The sequence below is a fragment of the Prionailurus bengalensis genome, chromosome C2 (assembly GCF_016509475.1).
Source record: "Prionailurus bengalensis isolate Pbe53 chromosome C2, Fcat_Pben_1.1_paternal_pri, whole genome shotgun sequence".
NCBI lineage: Eukaryota > Metazoa > Chordata > Mammalia > Carnivora > Felidae > Prionailurus > Prionailurus bengalensis.
The window spans coordinates 122,891,541-122,903,840 of record NC_057350.1 but is presented as its reverse complement, the minus strand read 5'-3'; the positions used below and the strand labels follow the sequence as shown (position 1 = coordinate 122,903,840).

Genomic DNA, 12,300 nt, shown 5'->3' with positions numbered 1-12,300 from the left:
TTATGCAGCAATTAAAACACATGAGCAAAATGGAAAAATCTCAGTTGTTAAGCTGAGTGAGAGAAGCTAGACACAAGAGTACATACTATTTAATTCTATTTATATGGGATTCTTTGACAGATCTGTATAATAGAAATCAGATGACTGGTTTGCCTGTGTCAGGTGTGGTGGGATAACTGCAGAGGAGTATACAGAAACCTTCTGGGAGACAGAAGTGTTACTACGTGTTGACTGGGATGGAGATGACACAGGTTTATAAATTTGTCAAATCATTAACCTCTGTACTTTAAATTGGATTTCATTATATGTAATGTATAACTTAAGTTGATTCAAAATAACCCATTGTAATTTCTTAAGTATATTTTAAAATAATACTTTTCAAAACATTATCCTTTTGTGTTGTCAATTGTGATTAATAAAGCTATAAATATTTCTGAGATGATGATGTTGTGAAGGACACTCTCCTCAGCTCATTGTGTCCACTTGAGGTGGACATGACCCTAGGCAATAATTGGGTCTTCTGTCCATAGGACTTCTGAAAAGCTGTTCAGAGCTCAGCCTAGCAATTGAGGTCCTCCCAGAGTTCAGTTTGGTTTGTATAAGGTTTAGTTGGAACTTAGCATAGAGAATAATTTTGGGCTTTTGAAGCTTTTCCCTATGATGTTTTAGTCTGTAATTTATTTTATTGAAAATACTGTTTGAGGACACTGTCAAATTTAAATTTAATGAGCTTTTTCCCCTTTCTCTCTAGCCCATTTTTCAGTGAAGAATTTTACTTTGAGATTCCAAGAACTTTCCAGTATTTGTCTTTCTATGTTTATGATAAGAATGTTTTACAAAGAGACCTTCGTATAGGTATGTACTGTTCATAATTATCTTTAATCACAGTGTTGGTGTTTCTGTTAATTCTTTCTCTAAATATAAAGCATTGAAAACAACAAAATAATACATGTTCAGTATTTCTAATCCTTTACTCTTCATGTTTGTTTGTGAATCTTACTTTTAATTTGTATGCTCAGCTTAGGTAATGCTTTGGAGGTGTCGTGACTGATCTCCCCCTAATCATGGTGTCATGTTTCCAAAGTACCTGTAGGGCCATTTTCGTTAGTATTCATTACACTTGTTCATCAGTTTTTTGTTTAGTATCTTGTCTAATAGGGTATTTATGAAGGTAGAGACCATCACTCACAGAGTGCCTTACATTTAGTAAAAGCTTGGTAAGTATTTGCTGAATGGTTCAAAGAATGTTTTTATACAAAGATTGCAGTATTTGATCTCCCAAAGAACATTTATTTTTGAAGCTTTTTTAATAGAAGTAATAATTTGCTTTAATGTAGACGTATGTTTTCTCTCTGGCTCTATTGGTGACCATGAACTCTATTTCTTAAATAATTGTCTAAGGCTGGGGTATGCTCTGTGGGCATGAAGTAGAACAAAGCTAAATGGACATGTATGTGTCAGATTCATGGTCTTTGTACCATTGTCTGTATTTTAATAACAGGTAGAGGTCTGTAATTTGCATGTATTATCCTCTTGCTTTTTAGTATTGTGAATTTCGTCATTTCCGTTTCTCCTTTCTGATTGGAAATATGCTCAAGTCTTCTACAGTTTAAATGGTTAATTTGACTTTTTTAAATGATTTATTTGACTTTGTCCTCTCTTAACTACCATCTAATGTGTTTCCGCTTTTGCTGTTGAACTTCTTAACAAATGGTTTGTATCCTTCTGCTTACTGCTACTTTGTTTTTAAATCTTTGTAATCTGGCTCCTATATTTTCCTGACAAACCTTTTTTGAAGTTTGCTAGAATCCTTTTAGAGGAAATCAAATAACCTTTAAAAACAGTATATATATTTTTAATTCTAAAGCTATTACATGTTCTTAGTGATCAGTAGTGGCTGTGCACAGGAATAACTAGTTAATAATTTGTATATTTCTTCCCTTTATTTTCTGTATTTATATTATTACATTGCACTATTCAGTTTTTTCCTTTTTTCATCTAATGATCCTTTTCCCTTGTCATTAAGTGTTTTTAAAAATTATTTGTTAAATATCCTCTGTAAAGAAATACACTGTTTTAACCACCTCTTTGTTGGTGAACACTTATGTTTTCAGATTGTTGATTCTCTAAATGGTGTTGCTATGAGCTCCTGGGGCACCTGGGTGGCTCAGTTGGTTGAACATCCGACTCTTGATTTCAGCTCGGGTCACGATCTCAAGATTTGTGAGTTCGAGCCCTGCATCTGATTCTGTGCTGACAGTGCAGAGCCTGCTTCAGATTCTCTCTCTCTTCCTCTCTCCCTGCCCCTCCCCTGCTTGTGCTCTCTTACTCTCTCAAAATAAATAAATAGACTTAAAAAAAAAATGGTGTTGGTATGAACATCCTTCTTGCATACATCTTAGTATGTCTCTTTTTCTTAGAATAAATTCCTAGAAGTGAAAATACTGGGTTAAAGGATATGAATATTTTTATTTATTTATTTTTAAAAGTTTATTCATTTACTTAGAGAGTGCATGCACATGCACAGGCAAAGGCATAAGCTGGTGGGGGGGGGGTGTGGGTGCAGGGAGAGAAGGAGAGAGAGAATCCTAAGTAGGCTCCACACTGTCAGTACAGAGTCTGATGCTGGGCTTGATCCCACCTGAACCAAAATTAAGAGTTGGATGGTTAACTGACTGAGCCACCCAGGTGCCCCAAGATATGAATATTTTAAAAATTTCTTCTCTCTGTGTTTTTTACATTGGCCCCCAGAAATACTATGGTAATTTAAATTCCCCCAAATATGGCCTGGGCATAATCATTTCACCATATCATGGATATTCTTGGATATTGGCATTGAAAAAAGTTTCTCCCAATTTGATAGGTGAAAAATAGTATTTTTTGACTTGTATTTTTTTGATTATCAATGAATTTGTTGAATTTTTTGTATGTTTATTAGTCTTATATTTTTCTTCTATAAACTAGTTTTTCATTGTCATGCCCATTTTTCATTTGGATGGATTTGTTTACTTTTATGCGTACTTATTTGTTAAATATGTTAACTTTTGTCAGCTGTACACATAACAAATACTTTCTCTTTGTCACAAAAGGCATTTTCATAGTGTTGAATCCTTATCTGCCTCTTTGTCATATTTGACTCTTTTTTTTTAATTTTTTTTTTTTCAACGTTTATTTATTTTTGGGACAGAGAGAGACAGAGCATGAACGGGGGAGGGGCAGAGAGAGAGGGAGACACAGAATCGGAAACAGGCTCCAGGCCCTGAGCCATCAGCCCAGAGCCTGATGCGGGGCTCGAACTCACCTCGAGATCGTGACCTGGCTGAAGTCGGACGCTTAACCGACTGCGCCACCCAGGCGCCCCATATTTGACTCTTTTTGATTGCTTTTTCACCTTGTTGAAAGCCAGAGAAAATACAGTTTGAGTTTAATGACTTTGTATTATCCTAGTTGTCTTTCTTCTTCTGAGTTCTTTATGTATATGCAGATTCTTTTCTTTCTAGCAGACCCCTGAGGTCCCATCCTCAATTCAGTGAAACCAACATTTACAAACACTTCTGTGTGTCATACAAAGAAGACAACTCAGGTTATTCCCAGGCTATCAGAGAGGCACACTTGTACTCTAATTCTAATTTATTGTAATTGGATCTGGGCTAGAGATATGAACAAAGTACTTGAGAACACAGACAACAGGTAATCTTGTTTGGTGGAGGATTAACAGACTACCTAAGTAGGAAAAGTAAGAAATTGCCAGATTATAGGGATTCGCAGAATTAGAGGAGAAAAAACAAATCATGTTTGTGGTGTATCTACTGGAATATATAAATTACTTAGGAAGAGGGTGGTAGAAGTGAAACTGGGAATATAAATTGGGACCAAGTTGTGATGGACCCTAAAAACCATGCTTAGAGGTTTGGACTTCATCCTATAGACAGTAATGTTGAACCTTTTAAGAATGAGAAAACTTAAAAAAAAAAAAAAAAAGAAAAACATTTTAAAAATTATATATGACTATGTATACATGAATACTTTTGTAGTTTAACAACTTTTTATGGCCTACAGCAGTAACTTCCAAAATACAAACTCAGTGTCTATAGATTACATATGTAAATGTATATATATGTATATATGTTCTTTTAAAGTATATATACACACACTGTACATATGTGATCTGTAGTTTATGGTTTTAGAGTAGAGAAATTAGAGTCAGGGAGGCTATAATCAAATGAGATGCAAAGGGCAGTGGCAGTGGGAATGTGAATGAGTGCATGTACTTCACTGAAGAAGCTTCAAGTAGGGTTTAGGGGCTATAAGGGGATGCAGGATTGTGAGAAAGGAAAGTTAAAAATGGTATTGTTTCTATGGCCATCATTAACTGAGATAAAGAACACAGCAGGATGGGAAGAGGAAAGGATGACTTTGATTTCAAACAAGTTAAACTTGTATTACCTGGGAAACATCTTGGTGGACACTTTAGTTGACTGTTGGAAATACAGATCTGAAGCTTAGAGAGAAGGGCTTGAGATGTGAATTTGAGAGTCATTAGCATTAAGTGATACTTGAAGACTCTGCAGGAACCAATGAAATTGCCCTGGGAGCAGATAAGGAAAACTCAGGGAAAATGAGGCTTCAATGAAGATTGATAAAATTTATCAAGGATGTAGGAACAGAGATAGGAGAGATTCACATCTCAGAAGGCCAGGAGATCTTTTAATGTCAACAACTAGAGAGAGGCAGAGTAGGGTAAGGATTAGATAAAGGCTCTTGGTGGTTATGAGCGACCCTTGAGAGAGAATGTCTCTCTATCATGTCTTTTTAAGAAAATTTTGTAATTTTCATTGTTTGCATATAATACTATAGTCATCATACATTATTTCATTGAAAGGCCTTTAGTTGAGGTTTATAATTACGATTTCCAAAAGTTCCCCATGCTAAGTTTTTTTGTTTTTTTTTTTTTTTAATTTTTTTTTTTCAACGTTTATTTATTTTTGGGACAGAGAGAGACAGAGCATGAACGGGGGAGGGGCAGAGAGAGAGGGAGACACAGAATCGGAAACAGGCTCCAGGCTCTGAGCCATCAGCCCAGAGCCCGACGCGGGGCTCGAACTCACGGACTGCGAGATGGTGACCTGGCTGAAGTCGGACGCTTAACCGACTGCGCCACCCAGGCGCCCCTAAGTTTTTTTGTTTTTAAAGTAAAAGTCAATTGCACTTTTAAACAAAAAAAATTTACATAAATATCACTTCTTTGTGTAACAGTATCAGAAACCCATAACTTGGTGTGAGAACTTTTTTTTCAAATAATTTTATTTTTATTAAGACAAAATTTTTGCATTTAGTGGCAGTTTTTTTCCTTTTACACATAGGAATTATTATTAAAGTAAACTCAGCATCATGTATGTAGCTGTTAAAGTTGGAAAATGGTTTTCATTTATGAATCTTTACATTTTTGTAGTTCAACATATTTTCTTTTGTCACTAACTCATAAAGTTCAATCGTTGCCTTTTTTTTTTTTTTTTTTTTTTTTTTTAAGCACTGGGGAGACAGAGGGAGCACAAGGGGAGGTAGAAAATCTTAAGTAGGTTACATGCTCAGCGCAGGGCCTAACTTGGGGGCTCAACTCTGGAATCTTGACCCGAGCGGAAATCAAGAGTCTTACCCCACTGTGCCATCCAGGCATCCTGGGGTTGTTTTTGTTTGTTTGTTTGTTTTTTAAATTTCAGCCATTGAAAATTGAGTTTAATTATTTTATAATTCTTAGTTGCTAAGTTGTAGATTAAACAGTACTATAGTATTTTCAAATGAAATTTGAGCTAAAGTTGAAAGACCCATCTTTGAAACTTAAGAATTTCTGAGAATGTGCACTAGCCAAGTACAGTTTTAAGAGCTTGTTTGTTTTTTAATTGTGTAAGTAATACATGAATTTTTGTCTTTTTATAAAAAAATTTCAAATTGTAGTACTGCAGATAATCCTAATTCATTTTGACCACTGACTCCCTCCCAGTCTCCTTCCCAGAAGTAATAACTGTTATCAACATGGGGCAAAATATTTTATGTTAGTCGTCTTCGTATGCCATGTAGTTAGTACAAAAATTTGATTGTGAATTAAAAACTTGAGACCTAGGAACTTTACTATAAAAAGATAGGAAGTTGCAAAGTTAACGTTTTATTTTACTTTGTGATATATTGACGTAAGGTATAGTGTCCTCTCTTAGGAGAGAAAAAAGATAAAAGTTTTATGTAAGAATGTATTTCCATTTCCAGTGAGAATTCTAATAGAAAAATAAAACATATATTTTATCTTATAGTGTGTATTTTCTGGGTGTTTTACTTTGAGGGGCATCTAGGCTGAAAAACTAAACTGTGGTTATCTGACCTAGGCAAGTTTTTTTTTCTTTCGCCTTGTTTCAGAACAGTATAAGAGAATTTCACTAGGCTATCAGAAACCTGAATTCATTCATGACTCTGTCACTTCCTGGCTGTGTGATCTTAAACACATCACTTTACCTTCTTAGGCCTGGCGTATCTGTAAAATAAGTCTGAGTTTAAGATTGCTAAGGTCTTTTCCAACTTTTCAATTTGTAATTTCTGCTGGCATTTAGCTCTGAAGTCAAAATTGCCTAAGATGACACTTTCATATCTGTTTGCATAGGGTCTGTATCACTTATCTGTTGGTACATAACAAACCATTCCAATACTTGGTGGCTAAATACATCAACTATATATTTGGTCATGATCCTCAGGGTTGTTAATTTGGGTTGAGCTCAACTGGTGGTTATTTCATTGGTCTCAACTGGGATCACTAATGTGCACTTATCCAGAAGATTGACTGGACTAAATGGCCTGACTCATATGTCTGGTGGCTGGTGCTGGCTGTTATCTGGGCCTTCCTTTCCATATGGTTTTGGGGTTTTAAGAGGGTAAGCCCTACTGCACAGGTGTTTAGTAAGATTCTACTTGCATCACATTTGCTGATGTCCCATTTGGCAAAAGCAAGTGACATGGCCAAACCAGAGTCTGTGCTGGAGAAGACCACACGATGGCATAGACCAAGGAAGAATGATTTTTGGGGACCATTAATATACCAGTCTACCATGGAGAACAAAATGTACCCTAAACTCTATACACTAGGGCATTAAAGTTTTGTGATTGAATCGCTGTTGTTGACTGTGTGCCAGAATTTGTTCAGTTTTCTGATCCATTTTCATCCTGTATAGACAGTCACAGTTGTCACTACTTATATCTGCTCTTTTCATCCATTTCTACTAGCGTCCATGTAGGAACAGGGCTATCAAGATTTGCCAGTTGGTGATCTGTATGAGGATGAAATTTCTAAGAATATGTTGTATCTAAAAATGGGGCCCAAATATAACACAGTTTTTACAGATGGCAAGAAAATGCTGTTTAGAAGTGGTGCTGGAAAGCTGAGAATAGTTTTTTTTTTTTTTTACTTTGAGACCAACAAAGATAGTTTCTGTGCCCACAGTTCCTTCATTTCTTTTTGTGTTTCCTCTCCTTGTCTTATTTTAAGGAACTAATACAGCATCTGGGGTGTGTGTGTGCGTGTGTGCGTGTGTGTGTGTGTGTGTGTGTGTGTGTGTGTGTGTGTTTGGTCTGAGCTTTTTCTGTCTATGAGTTTGTCAGGACAGTGGGGAAATGAAATAGTATCTTTAAATAATTTGTTGAGTAGTTTGTTCCTGGGAGGTTTTTTGTTTGTTTTTTTGAGGTTGGTGATTTCATGGCTACTAAAGTGATGAGTTAACTTTGCTCAAAATGGTGAACACTAAACTTGAGATAATCTTTGGGACCATTAGAGGCACAGAATTTTTACAACTAATCAGAGAAGGGCTTCTCTCTCAGAAGACCAGAATCATTCAACTCTTTCATGGCAGTGAGTGCCAGGGATGCACAAGATATGCAGTAGAAGGAAGAAGATACTTGCTTCTGGGAATTTTTACCTGTGAACTAAGAGAATTCTCATTTGGGAAGACGCATGTGATAAAGATGGATACTCAGCGATCTGAGTAGAGTTCCTACTCTCTAGTTTTTAGAAGCATTACTAATTAAATAGATTTTGGTTAGCAGAGTCTGGAAGTCATATCACCTTTTAAAGCACAGTGGTATTGTGATTATTTGTTGAATGAGTAAATGAATCAGTTAAGCCAGTAAACTTCAAAATAAACTTTTTCAAAAACCTTATTTTCAAGTTGGGGGCTTGCTTTGGTGATACTTGTAAATATGAAAATATATACACACATGTATATTTTGTGTACATATGCATAAATTATGTATAAAACTAAAAATCCTAGAAACTGTCTTATCAGGCCTTAACCAGGAATCTCTCAGCGAGTTACTGGATGGTGAGTAAACTCTCTTAAAATTACATACCAGATAATATCTGCATTTTTCTGGAAAGCAGACATAAATGGTGCATAGATACCAAGATTCTTTTTTTTTTTTTTTTTAATTTTTTTTTTTCAACGTTTATTTTTGGGACAGAGAGAGACAGAGCATGAACGGGGGAGGGGCAGAGAGAGAGGGAGACACAGAATTGGAAACAGGCTCCAGGCTCTGAGCCATCAGCCCAGAGCCTGACGCGGGGCTCGAACTCACTGACCGCGAGATCGTGGCCTGGCTGAAGTCAGACGCTTAACCGACTGCGCCACCCAGGCGCCCCTATACCAAGATTCTTAAAGGGGGAAATGAGTTGTTTTCAAAATGTAAGAGCTTCAGCTACAGGATATATAGATCTATTTCTGTGTGTACGTGTCTGTGTGTGTGTGTGTGTGTGTGTATCAAACTGTTATACATTGCCTTAATGTTCATATCTGGAGTAGATTCATTGGTAAATGGAGCCTCTCGATAGACTTTTGATAATCATAATCATTTGTGACATGCACTACTTAATACTTTGTCATAATTCTGTATCTTAAGCCATTCTTGGTATTATATTGATTTGCCAGGAATTTGCTATAACCCATAGGTGAAACATATCAAGAGATTTGTGTAATTTCTCTCTTAACCTAAACTTCTTCAACAGTGTAAAGAATATTTGAGTGCCTAAATTCTGTACTTGGCTTTTAATCAATATATCCAGTAGTGGAAGAATTTGTTTTCCCATCATTTTGTGTCTTAAACTTAACCAAAAAAAGCACTGAAATATATTATTTTCCTGGTGCTATTTCCTCAAGATTTGAATAATTATAAATTCCATATATTCACAAGAAGATTTTGGCCTTTACATTAGACTTCATCCTATTTATTTATTTATTTATTTATTCATCCATCATCTAACTATTGTATGTATGTATGTATGTATGTTTATTTATTTTGAGAGAGAGAAAGCATGAACAGGGGAGGAGGGGCAGAGAGAGAGGAGGGAGAAAATCCCAAGCAGGCTCTGCACTAATAGTGCAGAGCCTGATGCGGGACTTGAGCTCATGAACCGTGAGATCATGACCTGAGTCAAAGTCAAGCGCTTAACTGACTGAGCCACCACGCACCCCTGCAGTGGTTTTTAGTATATTCACAGATTTGTGCAACCATCACCACTACCTAATTCCAGATTTTTAAAGAAAGTTTTTTTGTGTTTTTTTTTTCTTGTCATACCTTTCCTTACCACTTGATACAGAACAACTGATAAATCCTGATAGAAAACTTTTTACTGTTTTCTAAAAGTTTTCAAATGTGGAACTACAAGACCAAGATAGATCAGAAGAGAAAGGGCACGAAGTGTAATTAGGACACTTAAAGTGAAATTCTTACCTGATGAAAGAAAGTGAACTTTGACTTTAGTATATATTCTGTGTTGAAACTTTTGTGTAGAGTCTTGGAATAAATTGTCAGTTGTATGCAAAACTGGGTCTGCTTCTTAAAACTTGAATTGAGGAAGGAAATGCTTTGTACCAACATGGCAAATACTTCATTATAATAAGAACATTTCTGTTTCTTTCTCTCCTACAACTTTGTTCATTGTACCGTATCTTTCTCTAAGAGGTAGAAACTCTTTAGGGAACTGCCCTGATTATTATTATTATTTATCATTGTTATTATTTTTTGGTATGCATTGAAGCAACATAAGCAGTGTTTATAATGTTTTGATAAAAGCAGATTTTAAAGAAAATTATTGTCTTAATCTGTAATTTTCAAGTCCGTTTTTAAAATTGTTAGTGATATATGGTATTCATCTTTTTCTCTTAATTGGAACTTGTGAACTCTTATTAAATGCAAATATGTCTGTCTAGATAGAACATACGGTTTATTCATAGTGTTAAAGGTTTGGGAGGATTAGTTTACGCTGTCATTGTACATTGCTTTTTACATGGAATGAACTTTGGGTAAAAACGTGAATCTATTGAGTAAGTACTAAAAAATTCATTTGCATGTAAATACAACTGAATTTTTGTCTAATCCCCTGATTCAAAATGACCCAGAAAAGGGTCTGCCAAGGGGCAGGGGGAACTGAGGCACTTTTTCATTCTTTAGTATATAGAAAACAACTTGACCAAAAATCTGTAATAGAATTTTAGAACCATTAAAGCAAAAGTTTAATGAGAAAAAAAAAGTGGATTTTTTAATATCAGTAGGTACAAATTATTTTAAAATATTTTCTAAAAGTATTACATATAATAGTGCTAATGATTTTTTTTAGCAGTGCTAATGATTATACAAAATATGTTTCTCTTACATTATTTCCTATAGGAAAAGTAGCCATCAAAAAAGAAGACTTATGTAACCACAGTGGCAAAGAAACTTGGTTTTTACTACAGCCTGTTGACTCCAATTCAGAGGTTCAGGTAATTACTAAGGCTTAAGTGGTATAAGAGATTGTCAGCATGCAGAAAGTGTGTGGAAAACAAACTATTCTAGTTTATACAGACAGCGCTATTACACATTATTTTAAATTCTGGGACCAAATATTATAGACCTTTAGGTAATATATAGCTGGAAAGAAATGCCTTGCCTTGAATTCAAGAATAATGCGCGTGTGTGTGTGTGTGTGTGTGTGAGAGAGAGAGAGAGAGAGAGAGAGAGAGAGAGAGAGAAAGAGAGAAAGTTTGGGGAAGTTATGTTAAGGGGACATTTTTTCCTGTTTTAGTTCTTTTGTTCGAGTCGCAATGGCAAATTATTAATTTTTTTGGTTGGGAAATTTTTTTTAAGAGAAAAGCTACGTTAATTCTTACTTTGAAGAGAATCCCAGAAGTCTGTGATTTTATCTGTTTTGGCCAGGATGTTGTTTATTCTCTTAATAAACTAGTCTAGTCTTGGGAAAATATTCATTCAAACCATGCCTGAGCCCACCTTGCAGAGCCTTTCATTCCCACACCCGCCCTTCCTGTTGTTCACCCTTTTTATTTGGAAGGGTATTATTACCTTTTTAAAGCTCTTCTTTCCTCTTGCCAGAATAAGAGTTCTTACAGATTCTATATGTGAGTAAAAATACATGTTTAGCCAAGTAGCTTAACTTTCTATTTCTTTCTGAAAAGTCTGAGTTTCTCTTAGAAATTGTTATTTCTATCTGAAGGGAATCCTTTTTTTGTAACCCTGTTTATTTATAAAATATGGTAAGGATTGTGAAACCATTTCCCGAGGACATACTGCAAGCAGAATTCTTCCTCTCCAAAAGAAGTTATAATTTGCCGCTGTGACTCAAACAGAAGTTTAAGACAAGAAAAAGTGCTTTACGTGCACCCACAGATATTTGCAAATAAAGTGCCTGTGTCTCTATTTCCTCATAACCTCTCAAGCATTCTCTTTGATTAAATTCTCAAAAACTTAAGTATTTGTATATAAAACCCCTTCTTAAGTACAAAATATAATTGAAACTTTTCCTATTTTATTCACTCTACCTCATTTTAATGTTCTTTTCATTCTATTTGGCAGGAACTGTTATTCAGATTCCAGTTAGCCACTATTGTATACCACACAGGTGGAAGACAGTGTGACAAAATGGAAAGGCTTTTGCACAAGAAGTCAGAAAATTTAGATCCTAATTTTCATATGTGGTTGCTTTACTGACCTTGAATTTTATTTCTATAAAATCGAAATAAAAGTTGCCATGTTGATGCCTATGGTTGTGAGAATTAGGTGAAATATTTTTAACAGTGTTTTAAAAACTGTTAATTGCTACACAAATATAAAATACCTGTTTACCATCAGTCACTCAGGTGGCCATTTTCATAATACACCTTTACCAAAAGGCAGATATGAAAGTCTTAAAGTTTTTAATTTAAAACTATTAAAGCTTTTCCTTTTTAATAGTTTTAACAAAAGGTGAGACAAGAAAAGGCTTTGATAATTTGG

The 12,300-nt window shown here is 35.2% G+C and overlaps 1 protein-coding gene across 1 annotated transcript in view; it reads left to right on the top strand.

Annotated features, from left to right (window-relative positions):
- RASA2 (RAS p21 protein activator 2) overlaps positions 1 to 12,300 on the top strand; it is a 123,912-nt gene that overhangs the window by 32,248 nt on the left and 79,364 nt on the right. The window contains 2 exon segments of the mRNA XM_043595252.1: positions 752 to 855; positions 10,699 to 10,793. Coding sequence (XP_043451187.1) covers positions 752 to 855; positions 10,699 to 10,793 — 199 coding nt within the window.